Source organism: Ornithodoros turicata, chromosome 5, assembly GCF_037126465.1.
Source record: "Ornithodoros turicata isolate Travis chromosome 5, ASM3712646v1, whole genome shotgun sequence".
NCBI classification, from domain to species: domain Eukaryota; kingdom Metazoa; phylum Arthropoda; class Arachnida; order Ixodida; family Argasidae; genus Ornithodoros; species Ornithodoros turicata.
This window is the reverse complement of record NC_088205.1, coordinates 42,838,338-42,865,047: the sequence shown is the minus strand read 5'-3', so window position 1 is coordinate 42,865,047 and position 26,710 is coordinate 42,838,338. Positions and strand designations below refer to the sequence as shown.

General features: G+C 44.3%; 1 protein-coding gene across 2 annotated transcripts; it reads right to left on the bottom strand.

The window, feature by feature from the left end:
• Positions 1 to 26,464, bottom strand: LOC135394407 (F-box only protein 6-like). 2 transcript variants are annotated; one of them, XM_064625136.1, is made up of 6 exons: positions 26,315 to 26,464; positions 25,879 to 26,249; positions 21,942 to 22,034; positions 19,640 to 19,766; positions 13,852 to 13,987; positions 1 to 5,057 (listed from the first exon to the last, which is right to left on the bottom strand). In XM_064625136.1, exons 1-6 carry the CDS (start codon positions 26,401 to 26,403, stop codon positions 4,920 to 4,922), a joined length of 954 nt encoding a protein of 317 aa, XP_064481206.1. In that variant the 5' UTR covers positions 26,404 to 26,464; the 3' UTR covers positions 1 to 4,919. The 2 variants fall into 2 exon arrangements, with proteins under 2 accessions (XP_064481206.1, XP_064481207.1); XM_064625137.1 differs by having other exon boundaries at positions 26,310 to 26,399.
• Positions 26,465 to 26,710: the final 246 nt, after the last annotated feature.

The following is a 26,710-nucleotide window of genomic DNA, read 5'->3' as shown; positions in this document are numbered from 1 at the left end:
TACACCAAAAAATAATTTTTATTGCATTAATATTAAAATATATATGCTTGTACCAAGGGTTTGATGTTCTATACTGTCTCTGATGCATTGAGAGTGAGGGAAACCAATATTTCGCCTTACGTTTCATAGTTCACTAGTTCATAAGTTGATTTTCTTATATCTCTATGAATGTAAACATAAATAAATGGGTATAGTTCCATAGTTCCACCACTGGCGTTCAAAAATTGGGTAGCACGTTTAAAAAACTGAATTACCATAAAAATAAAAGTGGGTCACTTCCTGAATCTAAAAAATTTACAAAAAATCGAAGACGTGTAGTCCGGAACATTTTTATGTGCATTTGTACAAACATAAAAGCACTTCAGGCAAAAGCGCCGATAAAAATTTTGATGTATCGTATTTTACACAACATTCGATGCTTATTTCTGTGTCGTTATTTTATGTTAGCGTTTTGTTTAATCCTGTGGTACCGACATGGAATTAATCACATGCAAAGGATTTCTCACTGATGAAAAGAGAAAGCCAAGCTATCTTGGACATGAAGAGACTGAAAATGGTAGTTTTCACAGCAAGTTACAAGGTACTCCACATAGAGCAAAATTACATACATACATAGCACACGTTTTTTAGCTGAGAAACCACAGTGCAATGATGCCAAATCTTGGAATGGCATATAAAGCATTCCTCTAAGGCATGGAATATGTGTCTTCTCTGTCCACATTTTCTATGGACCTTTTTCACAATGGCCTATGCGCATGCGTATGACCTTGAGGCGCCGGAGAGGATTATCTCCGTCTTCACTGCATTGCGTACTATGGGGACGACAGAAGTGGGGAGACCGCACGAATGGCGCGACCTTGTCGGCCCCGCTCCCGACCGGTTTTGGTCTTTTTGTGCTATCCACATTTGACGTGCGCACGTGCGCCGAGCATGGTTCGTTGGAGCGCCGCTAGGATACGACGCGTGTGTGAAAAAGGTCTAGCACCTATTCGCCTCGAGATCGAACTGTAGGTGGCGCTGCGGCGGATGCCCTAGTGGGGATAAGGCATGATCGTACGCAGCAGGCTCTGGCTTTTCTACGCAGATATCACAGTGTTTCTGGATGAAATGCCGCTGTCAGTGCCTCACATATTGCGGATGTGTTGAAATGCGATACTTACAACGCTGATAAGGTGTGAAAGTTGACAAATATTGCTGCACTGCGAAACGCTCAAGTCGCGAAGTTGTGAAAAGAAAATATCCTGCGTGCTTTTGAAGGGAAACACTGCCTCCTTTGTTCCAAGCGTGATTTTGTTTTTTTAGTCTTTTGCTGCTATCGCTCGAATATTTATTCGTCGCTTGTGTAATGCTGTCTTTCCCTGTACTTTTTTATCTTACGTCGAGACTACAAGGATTAAGAAAACACTCACTCGAAATTCCTGTCTCCGGTGATCTAAATGTACAATGTACTAATCAACAATAACAATGAATCTAAATGTACAAGAATGTAACATAAGGAAACATAAGGAAAGAATAGCCCAGTAAGCATTGAAGCCCTTCGCTACAATTTTTGCAGTTTTGTGTCGTGCGAGTACGGGTGAGGTTCGAGGTTTGATTCGTCTCCTGGGCAGGCATTCACTTAATGGTGCAAATATGTTACGAGATGACCACACCTGTGTGGTGGACTTGGCTTTGTGTGGGGTGCTACCGGTCAGGTAATAACTACATATAAACTAAGTTTTTGATTCCAGCGGCAGGTATATATTCTGAAACACGCTGTTGCACACGTGCTTCATACCCCCCAAAAACACGCGTGTTTTACATATTACGTTCAGGGGTGGTGATAGATTTTACTTTGAATGCGTGCGTTCCAATGATTACGTATGTGAAAGATAAAAGTCTAGTCTGTCATACGGTCAGATAAAACGAGATGAAAGTTTGAAATTCACACATTTAAAAACACCCGTGTCATAAATATATATATTCATGCATTCATATATTCCATATATTAATACATTCGATACAACTTGTGTTTAGCACGTGCAGAGTATCCTAACTGAGCATTATGAAGTAACTTAGAACTGCTAGCACAGAAATCATTCTATAAATAACTGTGATATAGTTTTATACTTATGATAAAAAAACTGTTACAACATTGACCTTAGCTCTTGGTACATTTTGTTTGACACACCGAACCGCAGTGACAAATATAATATAACAAAGGACGAGTGGAACCCGCATACTGGAACATATGCACGTTCTGTAGTTTACTTCCCTGCTAAGCACGCTGGTGCTGAGACTAGACAAGTTCGAAAAAGTTTTCCACTATGTCATTTTCACTCATTTTGAAGCGATTTTAAAAACTCAAATGTCCAGAAATTGAGCCTTCCAAGGACGTTTTCAAACACGATGACCACAGCGAAAGCACCGGCTCATGCCGCGCATCCCCACTAAAGGCAGTTCACGGAGCAGCCGCATGGTGGCGACGCTGTTCGATCTCGAGGCGAATACTGTAGCAGCTGGAAGTACACATTTTTAATTTTTTTTTAATTAATAGATTGCGATTGAATGTTTAATATAAATAGTGTTGAATATTGAAAACTGAGCAGAGGCATGATTGTGACAGCCGACACCAGATGCTTTGGATGCTACAATGCTGAAACGTGGCATTCGTAATAACAAAACAATAACAAGTCCTTCATAATCATTGTTGCTTCATTAATAAGCTCCATAATCTGAATCTCCATCACAGTTTAATGAAACAACTACTACGAAACAGCTGTGCTTTAGTAATTCGAAACCCTTATTACAGATACCTTGTCGAACAACTTGGGTCACTTCAAAATAAAGCAGTACACTTTATATGTACAATAAATATGACTGTCTAAGTAGACAGAGTTTAAAAAGTGCATATTTCTTGCCTAGATATTTCGAGATATTTCGAGTTTAGGAAATGAGTACTTGAACCGAACATGTCAGTGGAGATTGTTATCCGGTAATGGGATGCGCTCTTCCCGTTAATTGCTGTAGGGATTGTGAAAGTGTGTGTTCCCTTTTCTCAAATGCTGTATATTTGCGTTAAACATTCTGTAGATGTCCGTTGTTAAACCCTGCTATGTGATACCACCGCAAGGTGCTACATGTATTCAAATAAAGATCATATGAATCATTGGCTGCCAAATTATGCATGAGGTGGGTCGCATCCAATCAAAACACAGTGGGATCTACGTATTCAAAGCCGGGCTACGTGGAGCTAAAATTGGCAGTGTTTTACTGCTTTCATGGGACACTCGTAAAAAGAGCAACTTGAGATTTCTGCACTTCCATAGAAGTGTCTCTGATGATGGTACTGCGTTATTCACAAGATCACCCTCTCCAAAAACATGTCCTGCATCAAAAGTGTCCATGTAGGGGTAGAGAGGTACCAAGCAAACGAAGACTTAATATCCAAACAAATCACTTCTGCTGTTTGTGGATAATAATGATACGATAATGGTAATAATGATATCATAAGCGATAATATTGGCCATTTTGCACATAATGCCACCACCATGTAATCTACAACATATTGATGGCAGACCATGGGTGGAGATTCGTGGTGGGAGAATAAATGTGGGGGACTATCCTAAAAAGTAATCCCAACCAAGGGGTGTTTCACCTAATGTGTTAAAAAATATTTAAAAAACCTATCTGAAATAAGAACAAAGTATTTTTCAGAACACCATTTATCTCGGAGGAGATTTTGCCGTTACTTCTGAGCACTTTTAACTATTTTAAGTTGCGAGAAATTGAACTTTCTCAACTGAACTCCGAAATTTGCCAAGTCAACCCCACGTTTTGTTTTTACAGAAACAAATGCCCATGTCCGATTTATTCGATTCCATTGCAAAATAATTCCTTACTACGATGGTAACAGCTGAAAAAAAATTGCAAAAACAGTCATTTTGAGGCATGCAAATTGTTGGCTAAACTCGATTCTCTAAGATGTGGGGAAATGTTGTGATAACTTATCGTTTTCTAGGTATGTTCGCCACTGACGTCGTACAGGGGCATGTCTTGTTGTCTGGACTTGTTTTGTGGCGCGAAGCGAGCGTCCTCAAAGTGCTTAAAAAGCGCCGAGAAAGGGGGCTTTTTCCTGCTTGCCGGCTAGACGGTGTGGAACGGGGAATTCTTTCGGTATGTAATAAACTGTTGTTTGCGGTGCATTTCTTGCGTTGCACCTCTTTGGCCGGGAAACCGGCGGTGGTCCTGGTGATAGGGTCTCGCCTACCCTTGGAGGGCAGTAGGATTCCCACAAAGTTAATGCAAGATGCAGTGGAAGAAAATGGTGCTCTCCTCTTCCTGTGTCCTTCTCACGTTTGCTTCAGATATCTTCATGTTGGAACCATGCTGCCGTTATCAGCAGGCAGGTAGGAAAGGAAAAGAGAAGGCCACCATAAGTGAGGCCATAGCCTCATCTCACATCATCATCGTCATCTTACAATAACATTGTTTGTTTGTTGTTTGCCAAGGCCTCCTTGCATTCCTTCCTTCGCTGATGTGAAGCCGACAATTGGCATGCATCGCAATGACGGATTTCACTTTTACTTTTTTCAGCAGCCCCCCCCCCCCACTTTCAGATAAACAGTATTTACCCCATAATTTTCAGAGTAGTAGATATTTGGTATTAGTTTTTAACACGTTAGGTGAAAAAAAACACCCTTGTGTGTGCCACAACATCTGTGTCACTTGTACATTCCAGGCACAAACAGTGCAACAGGACATGCAATCATCATACACGTGTGGTGACATGCACTTTTAACTTTGTTGGACATAACGGTGCATTTTGGGAAAAAAAATTTAATAAATTATTCAAAATATTCATTCTAGAAGTAGAGCAATTATTTACTATAGTCTCACTATCACGTTCATCACAAATTACGTATTTTCTCCTCCATCATTCACTCGAAGATGATACGAACAGCTCCGCCAGCCATCTTGGAGCCGTAGTGGCCTGCCCAAAATTGAGTGTCTCTTCCACTGTGCACAAACTTTAGGAACCTCACTCCAGCAGGGTAATGTCGAAATGTATATTTTACCTGTAAAAACATAATTTTGGAACATTAGCATAGGAATCTTGACATAATGAGTTTACAGGATGTCCCAACTAACACGCGCAAGAGATTTACAAAAAGGCAGAATCTACGCAAATTACACCAACTGGATGCCATTAGCACTCGTGTATTGTAGCTGCCCATATATTTTTATTTTATTTTTTCTATCGTGCTTCATTAAAGTGTCACTACGGAAGTGCCACTGTCTTCAGAATACTACTTAATTTATGCCATTGCAATCCACATTCTCACACTAGAGCCCTGCACAGGCAGACTTTTCTGGGCCCGGCTCCGGTGCATCGAAAAATGGCCCTGCCCGGCCTTTCCTGTTTTTATGCGGCCCGGCCCTGTGGCCCAGTGAGTAGAGCTCGGCCCAGTGACTCAGTGAATAGAGGCCGGCCTAATATTTCCAGCAGTGACTTATGCGTTTCTAGCACTTATCGAACAAATTTATCAGTAAATTTATAAGAAGAGAAGACACGTCCACAAACATACAAGAACTGGTGGTTTAACACCGCAACAGCATGATACCAAATTAAATCGAGGCAAAATTAAACGCGGACAAGGGCATTAAACCGTTAAACAAGTTCCGTCTGCTCCGTAAAACGTCGTGTTTCGTTTAACATTCCAACTTCAATACTTGTTGGGGACTGGCAGCGACGGCGTCTCCCTGGTTGCTTATCACCGATCACCTCCCCATCTTATGGGTTTTCCTCCCGATTTTCCAGACCTTTCAGCCTATCTTCCTGCATTTCTCATTCCCGTGGAGAGGTGCGAAAACTCGTGTCGCTTTAAAATTAACTAAAGAGCGAAGGATCAAATGTTTAGTGCTAACATGTATCTCATATGAGAGACTAAACTCACAAGCGTAATTTTTCCGCTCTGTTTCGCCTTCGCGGTATGCCCATTTATCGTGGTATGCCGCAAACGAAAGAGCCGCCAGCCGCCGAAAACTGTCGTCTGCTAAACTGTTCGACGAACGCGGCCTCCCCCGAAACACGGCAGAAGCGGGAAACGCGAAACGCACTCCGCGAAGTCTGCATCGGAGGAGACTTCCCAAAGTGCGCCTTCTGTGACGCACATGTGCGCCTGCGGAGAATTCGGATAGCGCACCATTATGGCGGCGCTTCCGGTGTGCGGTATGCGGTGACGCATCTCAGACTATTCGGACGCACCCGTAGGTTCCTTGAACGACCACTTGGAAAAGGGAGCACCACTATCGAACGAACTCCTACCGATTCTACTCAGATTCCGTCTCAACAAGATAGCCCTTACTGCCGACATCAGCAAAGCCTTCCTCCAGATTGAGGTGGACGAAAGCAACAGAGATGCCCGTTGCTTTCTGTGGTACACCATCCGCTGACACAAAACCAAAGTACCCCAGACATTCAAGAATTGCGGATGACACGTGTACCGTTCGGTACAATGTACAGCCCATTTCTGCTCAGGGCTACGTTGCAGCATCTTATGAAAAACAGCAAAGAGGAAATGGCAATTGCACTTATCGACTGCTTCTATGTGGACGATTTGCTTACTGTTTTTTTTTGCAATTTTCCAAAATCGGCAAGTTCAATCTCGGGGGTCGTCTTAGATTCGAAATTGGCGCCACGAGTGAGAGAGAAGGAAGCAGAAAGCGTGCGAGGGGCGGGGCATTTCTGGAAGACGCCAATGGTGGTACGGCCACGACATCACGTGGGCGGAGCAACCTGTACCATGCTGTGCTGAGACGAAACGAAACCGTGTGGTTGTCACTCTACGTTTCGCCATGACGTCGACGCGTGTGCATTACACTGCTGCGTTTAAGCGTCAAGTGATAGCATTTGCACTTGAAACCAGCAACAACACCGCAGCTGCCAGGAAATTCAAAGTGTCCGAAGTGAACGTCAGAAGATGGCCGAAACAACGGGACAGCATTGCAGAATGCAGGGCCATGAGGAGAGCATTTACGGGTCCGAAACGTGGTCGCCATCCGGAGGTGGAAGCAGAAGTTGAAGAGTTCGTCAAAGAGCAGCGAAGAAGGTGCATCGCCGTAACGTGTGAAACGATACAAGCGAAAGCTAGAGAAGTCGCAAGACGGTGTGAGATACCCCACTTGGACTTCAAGGCAAGCAGAGGTTGGGCCGAGCGTTTTATGAAGAGGGCTGGGTTTTCACTGCGTCGCCGAACGTCGGTTTGCCAGCGGCTGCCTGCCGACTTCGAGGAGAAGCTGGTGGCCTTTCAACGCTACGTGATTAAGCTTCGTCAGCAGCACGGGTACGTGCTCGGTCAAATAGGTAACGCAGACCAGACGCCCGTCTACTTCGACATGCCCATGAGCACCACAGTTGACTCTGTCGGTGCGAAGGAGGTGAAGGTGCGGACGACGGGCAACGAGAAACAGAGAATCACAGTGATGTTGGCGTGCACAGCGGACGGCAAACGGCTTCCCCCGTATGTCGTTTTCAACAGAAAGACTCTACCGAAGAACGAGCGTTTTCCAGCGGGGATGATCGTTCGCTGTAATGACAAAGGCTGGATGACTGCGGACATGTTCAATGAGTGGCTCCGACTAGTGTGGTTTCGGCGACCCGGTGCGCTGCTAAGCCCCCGCTCTATGCTCGTTGTGGACTCATTCAGGGGCCACACAACTGACACCAGCAAGGCACTGCTTGCCGCCAACAACTCCGACCTTGTTGTTATCCCGGGAGGGATGACATCCTAGCTGCAACCCCTCGACGTTTGCATCAACAAGCCTGTGAAGGACAGGATACGAAAGGCGTACATGGAATGGATGGCCGAGGGGGATCATGAACTCACGCCTACCGGACGGTTGAAACGTGCACCCCTTAGCCTTTTGGCCCAGTGTGTGATGGACGCTTGGAGGGATGTGCCCGACGACATCGTTGTGCGTGCGTTCAAGAAGTGCGCAATATCCAACGCACTGGATGGATCAGAGGATGAATTCCTCTGGGGCGACAGTGACAAGGAAAACAGCTGCCGTGAGTCTGACGATGATGAATAAACAGTTATCATTGTACTGTCACCTTGCTGGTCACGTGTTGCGTATTTTTATCCCTCTTGTACTGCTTTTTATTTTTTTCCAAATTTGCATGTCCTGAAGTGGTGGGTCGTCTTAGATTCGAGGGCGTCTTAGATTCGAGAAAATACGGTACCTACCTACATGACATCAAGACATCAGACTTACACAACACAGACTCCATGCACTCTACTCCACCATAGCAAGAGGATGACAGCCTATGATTTTTTTCATTTATTTTTTTGTATTTTCTTCATTTCACCGTGGCTATGGCAGTATTGTTTACTACGGAGAGCGTCCGCCTATGAATGCGAAATTGGATTAAGGTTACGCCGATCTTGGGTTGCTGGACTCAGAGTGACTGCAGACAGAAGACTGACTGAAGACATGTTCCTACATTTCTTTAAAACTTGCAAGATGTGCGCATCCCAACGACGTAAAATTACTTCTGTAGTGTACACGTGACACCGAAGCAGCACTTGGGCAAAACAAGATGTTGACAGAGCCGGACGGGCTGTCCCCCCGCAGCTCTGTACCAGCAGTTCCATTACCGGAAACAGTAACGGAAATGTAACGGAAACGAAATTAACAAGTTGGTATCAGAAACAGATAACGGAAACGAAAATATAGCAGTAACACAAACGGAAACTGCAACGAAAATACGTCCATTACCCTTCCCTGCCTTTAACCCTTGGTCACTGCTTAATTGGAAGACGACTCGCAGCAGTACCTGAAATGAGTGTACCTGACTTGCCAACATTTGGCAGACAGGAACTCCCACGGAGATGGAAACACCGTGCACAGACACTGGACCATTTCTGGAAACAGTGGCAGAGAGTATACATTACAACTTTGCTCAGCGCATTTGTCAGCAAACAGGCCAACTTCGAATACACAAGAGGGTGACCTCGTCGTTCTTTATGACAAGAAGATTCCTCGGCAGATGTGGAAGATCGCAAGAGTGCTAAAAGTGCACATTTCACCAGATGGATACGTGCGATCGTATACTGTGAAGTTGAACTCAGGTGTGGTTACCTGCCGACCTGTGAAACTGATGTGTCCACTAGAACTTGTAAATGATCGACAATATTCAAGCGATCATTCCGGGCCGGGAGGATGTTGTGCGAGGCCCCTTCAGGGGACTGCGTACGAGACACTATACACTACGCACCTAGTTTGTGTACATGACCCCGAGACCCATTATGACCCATTACGCTGGGGTGAAATTGGATCGAAGTCGAACAGCTTCGTGTTTTGTTTAGTCTGGCGTTCCGTTCCCTCCTCCTCTCTCTCCTTGTGAGAATTTCTGCATTTGTCTCGAATAAAGTCAGAGAGTGTGTTTCTCACCTTCATACCGAACAGACGTAGTTGTGTTTCTTTATCTGGGCTATACTAACGCAACGAATGGAACCAGCATTCCGTAACAGGCTGCACCTCCAAATATTAATGCAGTGCTTCATGATATTGCAAAGTTGATGCCTATAGCATGTCTCCCATCCCGGCACCATGAAAGATGGATTGTGCCAAGATGTAGAACAATTTATAGCGAGCAACTGTTGAAACATACTCTTCGTGTAGTTTTAGATACAATTACTACTCTAGAATTGTTACAATGTTCCAGGCATACCATTTTTAAATACAGTCGCCAACCCTTAATTCGAACCCTAATAATTCAGACTTTCCAATAGTTCAGACAAAATCTTGGACTCAATCAATAGCCCCCATAGAACCAATGTATTTCAGCTTCCAATAATTCGGACCGTTTTCGGGGCCACGGCGCGATAATTCAGACGGATTTTTGCCGACTTTCCCTACTTTTTGTGAAAATCCACGCTCCTAAATTCAAAATCGGAACCTTGAGCTTTCGACTCCCGCTCGCCGCCGGGCTGCCCCTCCAGTAGCTCCCTCCGAGCGCCGCCTGCGGGGAGGAGAAGCGGGGAGGAGAAAAAGACATATGCGTTGGCTGTTCACACATATGCAGGCACTGCAAGCAACCACATGCCCTGACTAATCAGAGTCTTCCATCACATCACGAGGAAGAAGAGGAAGCAGCAGCGAAAATTCAGGGCTAGCAAACGTTCTTCTACCTAGACCACGAGCTCTTCCTTGCGTTCTGTTGCGCAGGGAGATACACAGGTGGTTACCACGGCAACCCACACACACACACATTCGCACGCATTGGCATGCAATAGTGTGAACCAGGCTTAACACGCATGCACCAACCAGCTTCGCATATGGCTAGTTCCATCTCAAATCGAACAATCCGGTACACTTGATGTCTCGAATGAACGTGAAAAAAATATATATTGAAGCCATCGGTGAGTTAGCAGAAATAAACGCTTTCCGAATTCTCTGCGCTGCGCGGTTCGGGAAATAGGAGAGGAGGAAAAAACTGCATCTCAGAAGACAATGTCGTCGCGTGCGGGTTTGAGCGTTCCCTACAAGGCTATTTCTTGTCGCATTCTAGTAATTTCTTGATCTGGCTTTAGACCACTTAGGGCACAATAGGATCCTGCGTTGGCAGTGCTGTGTCGGTTTTTGTTTGTCTGCAAAAAAATATCAAAGTTCACTCATAGTGCCGAAAAGCACCATATTCACTGCAACTTTGCGGACGATGTACAAAACGGATAAGATTGAGCTTTATGCCATTTAATTTGTCATTCATGGGGCTATCGAATGATGTATAATTTGTTGCTCTACTCTGTAAGGAACGTAAGCGACACCTCTTTTTGTAGCACCATACCACCGAAAAATGACGAATTTCGGAAGCCTTTATCTAAAAAACCCCACCAAAAACTTTCCTTGAAAATTTTATATGTTTTAGGTAGTTCCTTACACTATGCACAGAAGAAAAATCAAAATTCGGACTTGATCGGTAGCGCACTGTGAAGTTTTTACCAGCCCTATACACGGAGCGCATTCAAGTGGCTGCACCGTGTCCCCCGTGCTGCAAAATCGAATTTTCCAAAGGGACTTTCAACTTCTGTCTTAACATGAAAAGTAACTGCTATCATTTGAAACCGTTCTGAGTGTTTGCGTTCATAACAGTTGTGTAATCGCTGAATCTAGATTGTGGAGCAACCAGATGTGCTCGCATTTTTTGCGGGATGACACACATGCATTGCGGGTGCTGGGAGCCCGCGAACAGCAGAATGATTTTACATCTTTGTAAGTGGTATATCTGTTCAGGGTTATTCTAAACAAGCATATTTACTGTACACATTATGGCAGGAGGGACGCAGTGACTTCCAGTATTCTTTAAAGCATTTCCTTTCCTACGGCCCCATGACCTCGGACGGGGGAAATTGCACTGAGGAAAGTGTTGTTGTGTAGTGTCTTACGCACACACTCAAGGCTAATTCATGGTGCCTTTTGTGAACCTTGCCGAAACAGCCCGACTGGCGCCGCTGTCCAATATGTTCTTCAGTTCAACATGCTGCGACCATGGCAAGGCCCTGATCGGATTAACTCCCGGAAGACACCTTGCGCAAAGTTTCGCCTACACACAGAAGACGCACTCTCTTCTTCACTCACTTCTCGACTACAGAAGTGCACGAAGTGCCCTTATACAGAGTGTGCGAAGACATCTGCATTACTGTAGTGTGTTGTCCTGGCATCACACCTACCTAAATCGCCTCTTCGTTGTACAGCGCTGACCGTGTGTATTTCGCTGACTACCGCCTCATACACAAGAAAAATGTGCTTTGGACAAATGACTTTCGCTTTGCTTCGGAGATCCGCGTAGCTGCCATAAAAACTCTGGTTATAGCAGATCAAGCCGAAGGCGTAACAGAAATGGGCCAGCTATGCAGAAGCTGCTTCAAGTACTTCACAGCAACGGTGGCTGAATCACAGCACGCAGCAATGTCGCCCACATTTGAAAAAAGCTCACACGGTGAGCCGATTGCGCACCAGCCCGACGTGGTCGAAGAAATCAATGAGTATACGTATATGTATATCATCTGAAGCCATTAACTTCACACCGCTTAAGCCAAGAAGGAAGTCGGCGGAGACATATGCACAGCGGAAACACTCCGAAATATATGAAGAAATGGGCAGAAGGACAGGCCGTAAATAGAGGCCGCTTTCGGTGTTGCCTTGCCAGGAACATCCAGGGGTAACGGCCAAGATTGCATCGAGTTAGCATGTAATGTGAGAAGAGCCTATCAAGAAAATCGGACAAGAACCTGCCATCAAAAGTAACATTAAGGATAGCGACTCCTACAACAGCCTAAAGCAGTTCATGACACGAGCACTCTCATCCACCCGGAATGCTCTGCATAATTTACGTTACCTTTTTACCTTCGTTACCTTGTCTTCTTCGCGGTTAAGTTGTTTTTATTCTCTGTACTGTAAATATGCTTCGATATGATCACCGTGGAAAAATATACCTCTTATAAATACGCAAAAGTATTCTAAAGCATTCTGTTCTTGACGGGCTCCCGGCACTTGCAATGCATGTGTGTCATCCCACAAAAAAATGTGAGCACATCTGGTTGCTCCACAATCTACGTTCAGCGATTACAACACTGTTATGAACGGAATCGCTCAGAATGGTTTCAAATGATAGCAATTACTTTTTATGTTAAGATAGAAGTTGAAAGTTCCTTTGGAAAATTCGATTTTGCAACACGCGGGACACGGCGCAGCCACTTGAATGCGCTCCGTGTATAGGGCTGGCAAAAAATTCACAGTGCGCCTACCGATCAAGTCCGAATTTTGATTTTTCTTCTGTGCATAGTCTAAGGAACTACCTACAACATTTAAAATTTTTGAAGCAAGTTTTTGGTGGGGTTTTTTAGATAAAGGCTTCCGAAATACGTCATTTTTCGGTGGTATGGTGCTACTAAAAGAGGGGTCGCTTACGTTACTGACAGAGTCGAACAACAAATTATACATCATTCGATAGCCCCATGAATGACAAATTAAACGGCATAAAGCTCAATCTTATCCGCTTTGTACATCGTCCGCAAAGTTGCAGTGAATATGGTGCTTTTCGGCACTATGAGTCAACTTTGATATTTTTTTGCAGACAAACAAAAACCGACACAGCACTGCCAACGCAGGATCCTATTGTGCCCTAAGTGGTCTAAAGCCAGATCAAGAAATTACTAGAATGCGACAAGAAATAGCCTTGTAGGGAACGCTCAAACCCGCATGCGACGACATCGTCTTCGGAGATGCAGTTTTTTCCTCCTCTCCTATTTCCCGAACCGCGCAGCGCAGAGAATTCGGAAAGCGTTTATTTCTGCTAACTCACCGATGGCTTCAACATATATTTTTTTCCCGTTCATTCGAGACATCAAGTGTACCGGGTTGTTCAATTTGAGATGTAACTAGCCTGTTAATTTGCACCTAGAACACTGCACGTACAATATTTGCAGAGTGCATACATAGGGCCTTGTGTTTTCAGGTTTTATGGTTTTTGAAAATCAGAGGAGGGGGGAAACTGGTTTTTATCTCAGGAGCTGTAGAGCATGGTTAAGTGGGGCGATATTGTGTCGACAACGAAAAACAATGCTCCTCACATTTTAGATGAACACAAGGTGTGGAACAGTCGTGCTGAATGTACATTGCGTAGCATTTTCCAGTGCCCATAATGGTGACTCAATTGGCACCTTGCCAAATTAGTTTCTGGGTGTTTAAGGGTCTTACTCCAGGTGCTGATGGGGGGGCAAAAGTGGGTGTACGGGGTTTAACCCTGAAACACAAGGTGCTATGTATACACCACTGACAGTTTCAAACGTTGGAAATATAGCTTACCTGGTTCCATTCACGACCAACCCACTGTTGAGTTTCTATGACACCAGTGTTGAATGAAGCTATAGGAGTTCCCTCTGCATTCAGTAGGTCTACATACAGTTCATAAATGCTGCCACAGTCAAACCTCGCTGCGTACCTAAACAATCCACATTAATAATTCTATTAATGCATGATACGAATCATACCACATGCATAATACGAATCAACCCCTTAGCTACCAAAGCACATTGTGTGCAACACCTAGCAAGCAATGATGCTAAGAATAATAATAATAATTTTGAGTTTTAGGTCGTAATACAAGTATGGTTTTCAGCGACACCACAGTGCTCCACGGTTTAATTTTACCCTCCTTAGACAGACCTCTAACATGTGTCTAAGGTACTTGCCAACAAATTCCTGGATTCCTTGGACACTGTGAATCCACAATCATCAGTTCACACCTGAGCCAACACATTCACAGCTGAGCCATCAAGGAAATCATTGTAAGGATTTATGGTTCTTTGTGGGCATCCGAAAAGTTACCAATAAATCAACTGAAGAAAGCAACCACCAATCCATAACCTGAAAACACAAGGGTTCATCTGCACCCCATATTTCATCAGCATGTTTCCTTCTGTACACTCTTTCTTGTACCTGAAAAACAATTGAAGAAAAGAGCACGAGGATGTTTGTAATTTTTTTTTTTAGGAATTTTTTGTAAAATAAGATTAAATGATACTAGCTTGGTTGTTGGAGCGGTTTACAGACCCCCTGGCGCCCCACCTTCCTACCTGGAATCTTTGCACAGTTACATCTCCTCCAATGTTAACTCATCTTCCAAGCTGATTTTGGCTGGGGATTTTAATATACCGAACATTAATTGGAAAACGTTTGAAATATCAGCTGGTGACCGCCATAGTGCTAATTCGTTGCTGAGCCTTGCATTCTCTTATGACTTGTGTCAAATTGTCAAAGAGTATACTAGGGTACAAGCTAACAGTGCCTCATTGCTTGATCTAGCATTTTTGTCTAATGCTATGAATGTCGAACAATGGAACTGTGAGGTGGTTGATGGTCCATCGGACCATAAAACTGTGATTTTGGAGGGACGCATAGGCACGTGTGCACATGCAGAGTTCCAAATTCAGAGGTTTCATGATTTCTCTAGAGCTGATGATGTAACGATCATAGACTCCTTGGAGAGATCACTGGATTACTTCAGGCAGTCGTGCTCTAGATACAGGGATGTAAATTTTGCCTGGGAAGCCTTCAAGAATATCGTACATAGTTGCATCTCTAAGTTCGTTCCAATTAAGGTCCGTAAAATAAATGTGCGTAAACCGTGGATAACACGGCCTATCATTCACTTGAAACGGCGCATAATACGGGAGAGCCGTAAAGGAAATGGGACAGCTGTTTCCAGATTATGTAGAGAACTTAAAAACGAGATCAGGAAATCTAAAAGGGAATATTACGGAAAAACACTTCCGTCGTTGCTACACTCGTCCCCTCAGAAGTTCTGGCGAACGATTGTTCCTAAGAGCCACTCAAACCGATGTATTTCAATGAACGGCAGCGAAGTTAGTGCGGTGGATGCAGCTAGCGACTTCAATCTTGGATTTAGGTCTGTTTTTGTCCCTGACGACGGATTTCGACCAGTCTTTGAGACGACACAGCGCATGATACCGCAAATGAAAGACATTGCGTTTGATCTCAACGGAATTGTTGAGTTGCTCAGGAACGTGAATACAGTAGAATCTCGTTAATTCGAAATCGCTTAATTCGAACCTCCGGATAATTCGAACTCTCGTCCGAGTCCCGTCTAAAGCACATGTATTTCAATGGGGAGACACTCCCGCTAATTCAAACAGACGAGCGTATACACCGCATAATTCGAACAAACAGCGCTCGCGCGTCAGACAGGAATAGAGACAGGAACGGGTCACAGCGCCCCCTATCTCCCTGATTATTGACCTTCCGTACGCTTCCCGTCCTCTTTCCGCATTTTGCGCTGTTCGAGGACACTCTCCCCTCTTCACGACAGCAAGAAGTTTACGCGAACGCTTGCATTGTCCTTCTCCTCTTTCTCTCTCTTCCTCTTGAGACCCTCGTGAGGGTGGAGGAGGTGTGTGCGCGTGCCGTCACTCATTTTTATGACTTCGCGACTGTCAATATCGTTCTACAACCCGTTCACTGACATCGTTTATTTCCCTAACGTGCACCATGTCAGCAGAGACGACGGCGTGGAGACTGGGCTCTTAACTGACGCGGACATCATCGACACCGCATGCGCCGGCGGGTTCAGGCGACTCAAGTCACGAACCTGTCTCGCGATCCAGTGCCTTTACCAAGTGCATCTGATGTAGCATCGGCGCTGGATATGACAGTGCGCCATTTTTCTTCCGAGAAAAATGCGGATGCCACTCTTGAACTTGTGTCCGAGTCAAAGCGATGCTAAGAGTCCCGCTAAAAGAAACAGTTGCAAGAGCGAAATACTGACTGCTTTCAACCTTAAGTCGCTTCATAATTTCTGTAAGTGAATTCTTGTGAACATATAAGTCCTGTATTTCCTTCAAAGTCGCAACGCGCGGCTGTGACGCTCTGGGAGTTTTCTCCGCCGTATCGGGAACGTAACGACGGTAGCGGCGGAGTTCGGCAGCAGTAACGATTTGAATTACGCCAATATAAATGCGTCTTGAAGTGACACCGGTACCGCGAACGTAAAATACGACTCGAAGTGCGTCGCGACACATCTGCATGCGCTCCCTGCGCCCAAGCCCCCTTCCAGGAGAGCGTCTCCCGTTAGTTCGAACTCCGGTTTATTCGAACAAATACCGCGGCCCCCTCGAGTTCGAATTAACGAGAGTCCACTGTATTAGGAAGTCTCAAGGACCAGACAGGATTCCTGACGAGTTTATTAAGAGATATGCTGACTGGGTTGCACAGTATCTCCAAATTATCTTCGAAATGTCACTTAATGTAGGTCAGGTTCCGACAGAGTGGAAATGCTCACGAATCATACCCATCTTCAAGGCTGGTGACTCATCCCTGGTGACTAACTATCGGCCAGTATCTCTATTATCCAACTGTAGTAGGTTACTAGAACATATAATTTGTAAGCACATAACAGAGTACCTTGAGGAGAACCACATGCTTACTTTCTTACAACATGGCTTCCGCAAGGGGTTCTCGACCGTTACAGCTCTCTCTGAAATTGTTCATGACTTGGCATTATCAATTGACAGTCATTCACAAACCGATGTGCTCTTCCTACACCTTTCAAAAGCATTTGACGTGGTACCCCACGCCAAACTGATGCTAAAACTCGCAGCATATATCCCAAATCCCCGGGTCATTGCATGGCTTCAGGATTATCTTTCTGGAAGGTCACAGTTTGTTGAATACAACGGTCACAGGTCCTCGCGGGTAGACGTAATTTCTGGGGTGCCCCAGGTCTCTGTCCTGGGTCCCTTACTATTTTTGGTCTTCATTAATGATATGTTAAATGGCGTCAAATGTAAAGCCTGTCTGTATGCTGACAACTGCGTAATATACAATGAAATTCAGTGTGACACGGACAGGGACACTCTTCAGAACTCCTTGGACCAAATAAGTAATTGGTGCAAGCGATGGCAAATGCGACTGAATTCTGAGAAAACCCTTTGTATGTCTGTTACACGGAAGAATAAGTGCATACCCACTACCTATTTTTTGCACGGAATGCAAGTGAGGAAGATTGACAAATACAAGTATTTGGGGGTCTTTCTCACTTCCGACTTAAGATGGAACTCTCATGTGCAGCATGTGCTTAGAAAATGTCAGAATAAGTTATTTTATTTAAGGCGATCGCTTGGTTTTGCTACCCCGGAGGTACGTTTGTTGGCATATAAGACTCTAGTCTTATGTCTCTAGTCTTATGTCTTAAGTCTCTAGGTGAACGGGCTCATTCACCACACCGATCATCATGTACGCAGTAGCCATCTGGGACCCATACACTAAAACTTTGAAAACCGAACTAGAGAGAGTTCAGCGCTTAGCTGTTAGATTCATTTACAATAAGTATTGAAGGGAAGACTCCCCTACTGCCATGTGCCTTCAGGCGAACCTAGAAGCGATTGAAACCCGTAGCCAAAACGAAAGGCTCAAGCTTCTATACTTTATCCTTCATGATCACATCAAGTGCAGGTTGAAACACATTGTCAAGCCAAAAGATCACCTGTCATTAAGAGACCGCCATGCTTTTTCACTGAAAGAGTTCCGTTGCGAAACAGACTTATTCAGGCATTCATTCCTGCCAAGAACAATCTCGGACTGGAACCAGTTACCGTCCGACGTATGTGCCGCCAAATCATTTGTGCAGTTTGTAAAGCTTCTAGAAGCTCATCAAAAGAACTAATGAATTCCCAGATGACTAATGCTTGGTTCTTGCGAGTGTCACTCTTAACAACAGCGTTTTTGTACTGCTCTTTTTGTATTGTTCATGTATTGCAATGCAAGCTAGCAGCTTTTAAATGATTTAATTCCCACTCCTGTTATGGCTCTAGTGAGCCAACAGTATTGTGAAATAAATAAATAAATAAATAAATGTTAGGGTGCATTTTAATGTTCGCTTCCGGGTCCTGTTTTGTCTTCTAACTCTGTTCAATTCAGTTCCAGACAGAGTAAACTATTGATGGTCTACTACTCAGACACACAGAGCAGCATGGCTTCAGTTGCATTGAACAGAGTGAAGATTGCATTTCCACAATGCCCCCCCCCTTGAGTCACAAGTTGTCACCACAGGCTCATCGCATAAGTTTTTCAAGGAGGGTCCCTCAAATTTTTGCAACAAGCAGACCACGGTGACCAGTTGCATTTGAACATGAGCAGTTGATTTGACAAAGTTGCGATTCCATGCCTATGGAAGTACTCATTGAGTATTCATGGCATCTTCGAACTGCACATATATGGTGCAACATACAGGGTGTTTCACCTAAAGTGATAAAAAATTCTCACTGGCGACATACTCGCCGGAGGATTGTGGGACTTTCTGCAATTGCCTTCAGGAATCTTTTGCCACAATTTAGGAAGGCTTTGGACAATTTTTAATTGAGGGAAATTTATTTCTTCAATCGAACTTTGAAAATTGCCAAGCGAACCTCACTTTCTTTTTACAGAAATATGAAGTCCTCCACAGATAACTGTAGACCCAACAAAAGCTATGCACACTATAGCAACAAAAATAGTAAAAAAAAAATTAGTAAAAGTGCTGCTATAGCCCCGCCTGCTTTATTGTCGTAAAAAAGCATGCGTGAAATGCGCAGCGAGAGGAGGAAATGTCCCTGCCTTCATTTGTATTGCTTTCTTTGTGGTAAGGCACCAGCATCAAGGTCAAACCGGGGGAAAGAAAAGTAAAACAAGAGGCGGTAACACTTGCTCCTCTTGCCTCGCCTTCCGCACATGCTTTTTTTTGCAACAATCAAGCAGACAGGGCTAAAGCAGCACTTCTACTTTTTTTTTTCAACTATTTCTGTTGCTATACTGCACAGTTTTGCGTGGGTCTGCGGTTATCCGTGAAGGACTTCATATTTCTGTTAAAAAAAGTGAGCTTCTCTTGGCAATTTTCGAAGTTCGATTGAACAAAAAAAATTTACCTCAATTAAAAATTGTTCAAAGCCTCCAAAAGTTTCCAGAAGGTAATTGCCGAAAGTCCGACAATCCTCCAGAGAGTATGTCACCAATTAGAATTTTTTATTACTTCAGGTGAAGCACCCTGTATGTGTCAGTTGCACAATGCTTACACTTTATTCATGGAAAACAAATTTTATACCATTCAGAAACCTCTATTGATGGACAGAGTTTGTCCAATACTTCTGGCAGAACACCAGCCTTTGCTAGTTCAATGACTTGCTGCTTTCTGCAGGTGTCATAAGAGGTGGCAAAGCAGTGTTGATTTTCTGGAAAAGAAACGAGGGAGCAATCAAGAAATGGCATGCTCATGAGCCTTTATTGCAGACATCCTATGCGGACATCATGATGTAAAAAATACAAAACAGACAGAGATTAAGAATCAAATAATAGTGAGCAGTCAGATAATGTGAAATCGGGAAAACCAATAACAGATAAGCTGAATTTCAGAAGGCAAACTAGTTTAACGTAGTGAGTTGGGTCAGTTGGTTTGATGAGTGCATCACAAAAAGAGCCAAAGAACACACGACCACACAGGGCAAACTCGAACTGGCAACTGAAGTTTATTAACAAAGATATCCCCAAGCAGGCACAAAGTGGGTCAAGGGAGATGCAGACAGAAGGGATTAACCCCGACGAGGCGGTGGGATATCCAGGAATGACAATACTTCTTTTGGAAGAAAGACAGAGGGTTGGCTGACGTGGGTATGGCCCTTTTTCCAGATATGGAAGGCTTCCAAGATTCCAGGCTTCTGCACAAAATCCATCACCCAAACATCTTTGCCATCAGCAAGAAAAAGTGCGCCCTGTCGTGATCCCTTACGTGCATCGACTCAGCCATAGACTAAAAAAGGTGGTGGGCAGGTATGGGATCCAGGTCATCTTCCAAAGTGTTGGAAAGCTTGGCAAGGAGACAAAGAAAAAAGAAAATCTCATTTTGGCATCATGGGACAGCGACCACCAGGGCAAATTCAGAGCATGTGTGAAGAATGTCGTCTATGGAATCCCTATGCCACGCGGTGCTGTGTACGTGGGCCAAACAGGTCGATGCGTGAATCAACAGCTTCGTGAACATGCTAGGTCACCTAAAAACTCCCCTCTTCTGCACATGAAGTCCATGAGAAGAATTCCTGTAACAACCACAAGAGGCCACTGCCAGATTGTTATAAGACCTAAGGACTTGCGCGCTGTTTTTCTTTTCCTTGCTGATGATGACGTCTGCATAGACGTCGAAACGTCCAGACAAATTTTGTTACTTTATTTGTTATGTAAGCCAGTGCTATCCTTCTATTAAACATGGCTCCTGGCTTCTGGTCTATCTTCAACTACATGAAGTGACGTCTTGAAGATTGTGGGTACACCTCTTCCATCATTGGTCATCACAAAGAGTGTCATGAATGGAAAATCTTAAAAGCCTTCCGTGTCCGAGAAAAACGGGTGATACCTGTGTCAGCTAACCATCTGTCACTCTTTCAAAAGAAGAATTGTCATTCCTAGATCACCCTACGCCTCATTGGGGTTGATCCCTTCTGTCTGCATATCTCTTGACCCACTTTGTAGCTGTTCAGAGGTATCTACATTAATAAACCTCTGTTGCTAGCTCAAGCCTGTCCTGTGTTGGTGTGTGTTCTTTGGCTCTTTTTGCAATGTACACACCAACAAGTTACACGACAAAGAAAAAAGTAATGAAACAAGCGATATCACATATAACAATAAAATAGCTCTTCAAATGCTAAAATAAAAAGCTCTCACATGATAGCACAACATGTTGTAAAGCATTGGATGTTATTCTCATCCAAAGCAAAAATTTAACAATTAAGACACTAACCTACAGCGTTGTGACTTTGGACCAAGTAGATTAAAAAATAACCGCCGTTCCTAAAAGCCTCAGTAGCCGCGTTTACATAAAGGCGATAAAAGTCTACTGGACGAGACAAGTCTATTGCTCCTGTACATGTAAACTGTGGTATATCGACTTAAAGGAGAAGTCGACACAGAGGAAACGAAGTCGCTACGATAAGGTCGCTCAGATGACAGCTGTCGACTGAAACCAGTGATGCAACTTATCCAGCAGCTTCCACTAAGCTTCAGTTGAGCACTGTGTGACCTTGGGTGTCTCAGCCGATTGTCATGTAAACCCTCGCCATCCGACCTTGACGATTTGTCGACTGGGGCTTTCCCTCTAATAAAAGTATATTTCTCACCCCTGGGGCTTTCAGTCGACATATCAGTCCATGTAAACGCAGTTAGTGTAGTTTATGGCACATTCTAGTACTGCACGCTAAAAGTCCCGGTCCCTAGCACGTGTGCTGGAAACAAACACCACTTGTGACAGTATCATATGAGCGAACTGTGAAGCCTGCACATCAGACCAAGTCCAAGAAAGAAAGCTGATCAAGTTTGATCTATGCTCTAAACATAACATTTTTTAAATACCAACATACCCAGTGGCAAGGCATCAGCTCCAGCCGGAGGGCATTCAACTGTCCAACCATTTCCTCCATTGGCAACAATTTCCCAGTGAGGAAAACCAACAACTGAAACATTTATGATGAGTATCGATGTAAACAATCCGAACAAAACCATAGTTACTGAGTGCACAAATGTATGTATGCTTGCAATTCTAATCTCAATAAACACAGTGTGTCATAGTATGCAGGTCTGTATGTACAGTGAATCCACGATTCATGAACAGCTAGAGTTTCCCGAAAAATCTTTCAGAAATTGAGGAATTCATAAATCAAGGTTCTGGAAGTGCTAGAATGATAGGAAATGCATTGCGACGTAGGAGTACGTTGATTTGGGAAAATACCTCGTAACAACACTCTGCACCATAATTTCTACTGTGTCACTCATGTTCGGGACGTTCATAATCTAACGCTTCACGCGTCTTTCCTGTCCTGTACCGTACTCCACTCTTGGCTTAAAGTGGCCGACGTCCATATCCAAAAAAGCTAAACAGGTGAATCACCTTTATTGACAGTGGGACACGTTTATGCTTGGCTGACGTCAACTGACCTGTTATTGACCTGGCCATAAATTGAGGAACAAAAGGGTAGGGTGTTCTGGGTTCGTCCCTGAAACATTGGTTCACTCTCCAGAAATCGAGGAGGAAAGAGAGGAGGTGCCAGGAGGCACATTCGTAAAGCAATGTGTACTCCTCCGTGGCCCACAACAGCACGACTGATGATTACCAATAGTGTATTGTGGAGAAAAAATTGTCACCGCAGAACAATGTATATATTGTGTGGGAAGCATATGGGAAAGATGTTCACTATACTGTGCCTTGTATTTAGACTGCAGTTGCATTTGACCTTGGATTGCACAATTGGCACCTTAAAGGACAACAGAAACGAAATTTGTCCATTGCAAAAAGGGGACTGAACAAGGTGTAAATATTATGTAAAATTATGGTGCCACTAGTATTTTGCAAGTACGCTGTGCGGATGGCCATATTACTGACGATTACGAGAGCGCTGGGCCGCCCACCCGACACGATCGCTCATGGAGCGCGCCAAGCATTGCGGGAAAATCTGAGGAGCGCGTGACGTCAAATATCTCTCGCGCTCCATGTGCGGCTGCCCGGCACAAACACGGCGAATTCTGAATAACGCCTGAAGATGTTTGATTCGGAGATCTCGTGGAAGTCTGAAGACAATATATCCTATGAGAGATGGGTTCGTACATGCTTCTTCGTCTTCGTTCTCTCCCCGTAGCAGGAATTAGACGTACGCCGAAACACCAAATGAAATGAAGCAAAATGAAAGTCAGGAACTCCAACAGGAGAGCCAACGTGCGTCACTTCCGTGGTCTGCTACGGCGGCGCGGCGACGCTCACCAGGGGCTCAGAGTGCTCCACGGCCGAATTTTATATCGCGATTGTGGCGGCATTTCAACTAATATACGCAAATATAAGTCGAATTCCGGATTGTTTTGGTACACATCGCAATATGAGGCAAATAGCTTTGCAGCCTATTTTCGTTTCCGTCGTCCTTTAAATTCTAATACAGTCAACCCTACTTTACCCAGCACCTGTCCTTCCCAGCAAAAACGTCCGGATAAATTAAACTTGAGAGTAGGTGACACATCAGTTGGCAACAACCAAGCCTGTGTTTATTTCGTGGACATAGGAAACTGAAGACAGTCCAAGGGCCGGGAGTAGACATATTTATTCGGTTTAATTGTAGAAAAACCTTCCTAGCTACACAACAATAAAAGTGCAAACAAAGTAATGCCATGACCTTTCGAAACCTATTCACCGGATAAGGCCCGAATAGGCTTCGAAACGTCATGGTTTTACATTGTTGTGAAGCCGGTGCAGGTTTCTTACAAATCGAATAAAGATGACATAGGAAACTGTCCATCGTCATTTGTGTAAAATTTTGTAAAACATATTGCGCAAATGTAATGTCACTGTAGACGTTAATCGCATGTTCTGTCTGACGACGTTAACTTTGGAAATAATATTATTTTATCCAAAGATGTCTCAGCTTGCCACTGTGCTCTTTGCTCATTCTCAGGCGACAGAACACTGGGTTCTTCACTGTCATCACATTCACGGAACATGAAGTGGAACTGACAATGGTAATGACACCGTCATTGTTAATCATGACGCAGGTGCCATGCCTGCCAGTGTTCATATACCACAGAACTGTCGTGTCATCCCCAATTTAGTTTCTGCATTAGAGGACGCACCTCGTATAGTTGATCATCTGCAATGTATTGACCCGGTCAATAGTAGCTGTAGTAGCACTCAGTCATTGCTTTGGGTAGCCTGAGGGCTACCTGAAGAAGTGCGGATTCTGCATGAAATCTTGGGCGATATTAAAGTTACTGAGATATCTCTTGCTCAGTGATTTTCAACTTTTGTACACCTTCTGTAGCTATAGACTGTGCTCCCTTTGTTTTTGAACTGACCTGGTCAACATGTGGCGTACATCAGTACAAGGGGAAAATTCATCAAAGTTGTTACCCTGCTTGACAAAATGTAGGTCAGACAACTGTGTCTGTCTGAATACTAGATATGTGGAAGTGGTTATTCTCCTGCGCGGTTCCTAGAAATTTTCATGCAGATCCAGAAACTGAAGCCCAGATAAACAAAGGCAAATTGCATGCACTGAAATCTGACAATGTTTTTTTTATCCAGATAGTGGATAAGTGAAGACTGGATAAATGGGGGTTGACCCTACTATAAGAAAACATAAATTTTGCTGCCTCAATTTTTTGTGAATCGGGGCACATATTCGTGGCCACACATTTTGCAAAATCTCCATGCTAAAATTGACGGCGGCTCGCTTGGTGACAAGCCAGAGATTGCATTAAGTGTTTAATAAAGCAACACTGCATATGCTTAAAAGGAGCAGTAGGGCACTGACAATGAGAATTTCCCCTGTTGTCTGTTTCCTTGTCTGGGGTACCGTCCTTTTGTAGTATGCATACGTTTCTGCTGTAAAGCAGTTCAAATGCTTAACGGTACAGCCAACTGTGAAGTTTTCGATTACAGCATAGTTTTTGAAGCCCTCAAAATTTGTGGAAATATAAGAGCTTGTGAACAATAAGGGCTTTACAGTGTTCCTACAGTACAATATCCAGCTGAAGTGAATGGGTATGTTGGTAACATGTGAGCTTCCCAATCCTGGGGTCACGTATATTTCAACCTGGCCAATGATATGAACAACTTGTACAAGTTGCGTAGACAAATTGTCCTCGATTAAGGCCAGCATGTAAATACAGGATGCCTATTCCCACGAGATCTCCCGTAAGACTTTTATGTACTTTCAAGAAAATTCAAGAGCGGCAAAATTACCTAATCCATGGAATGACCACCAAGCAGCGATTCATCCACACCCCAACCCCCCTAAATGTTTGACGACACCCCCATACCTTTTTTAGCTGTGCAGCCCTCCTATTTCAGCTGCAATGACATTTCGGTAATGATACATGATACGTTAAGCTGTCATGTTGTAATTATAATAGTAACCCCCCCCCCCCAATTTTTTTCAACACCTCCCTGTGCTTGAGATTCTGGATAACCCACTGCCACCATGTCACTGATAATTGTACTCACGTGGTGAGATAGTAGCAATTCCGTGATGTAAAAAAACAGATTTATAATTATTGTCATAACATATGGATCATGCCGAGACATTAATTGTGGTCATATTTTGAAATACATCACACACGGTTCGTTTGTTCTGCACGTTATATAATTTTCCGCTTGAACGCGTGGACAAGACCTAATGCGCGCAATGCTCTTTTTTGGCTGATCACGACACGTTATTTCGTGAAAGCGTGGGTTTTGGTGCAAGAAAGAAAAGCATACACGGTGTGCCACACGACAGTCCGTAATCCAGTAAGTGACTACGCCAAAGCAGTACATACCGCGAGCACTGGATGTAGACTTCAAATCACCGTGACTGTTCTTCAAGAGATTGCTTCCATACGGATCGTAGATGCAAATGAGCTGGTACAACCGTGGCGGTAATTCTTCGAAACGGAAGTTTGGAACTGTCCGCTTTTCTCGTTCGCATTTCGCCTTCCAAAAGCCATTGCTGTCAACTATGTTTCGAAACCACTTGCATGTGAGTCGGCAGTTTTGAATAAGATCGTTTGGTGACACAAAGGCCAAAATGTGCTCGACAACCGTTTCTGGAAGGTCGTTAATCGGAAAAGGTTCCATTGGTTCCAATTTGTTGTTCCAAAACCAAGGAACCACTTTCTTCATGCCCCACAAAGACAGGTGATTCATGATTCTGTTACAAAAGAAGAAGATAGCGAAAATCCGGGCTAAAGAACTCCGGACTCTAGCTCACCATACCCGGACCACGACTGGTGCAAAGGCTGGTGCGCATTGCGACCCCGAGTTGCCCGAGTCCCGACGCTCGGACTACGGTAAAATACGGACATGCCCTGACCATCCACCAGAAGCTGCCGTTTACGCAATGGGCCAGGGAAAATGGCGGGCGCCCAAACCACGTGATCCCCAGGAGCCACTCACAGCGTCTCCGCTGGCCAGCGCGGGAAAAAAGCTGGGGCCCAGTGCGCATGCGCAGACCGACCTCCTTTCCCAACTTTCTTCTCCTTCTCTCCTCGGGTTTTTCGTATCTCTTCTCGTCCCCCCTACCCCCCCAGCCTCGTCCGTTTGTCTTCGGCGCTTGCTGTTTTATTTATTTATTGCAAAATACACTGCAGCGCCAGGGGGCATTAGAGCAGG

Bases quoted from the DNA above. Each gene is read 5' to 3' on its own strand.
- LOC135394407 (XM_064625136.1), bottom strand. From the start codon at position 26,403: ATGTCCGTATTTTACCGTAGTCCGAGCGTCGGGACTCGGGCAACTCGG. The intron at 26,250-26,314 runs GTATGGTGAGCT...CTTTTGTAACAG, and splicing joins TTGCACCAGTCGTGGTCCGG to AATCATGAATCACCTGTCTT. The intron at 13,988-19,639 runs GTATAAAATTTG...TGGATTGTTTAG, and splicing joins TCAATAGAGGTTTCTGAATG to GTACGCAGCGAGGTTTGACT.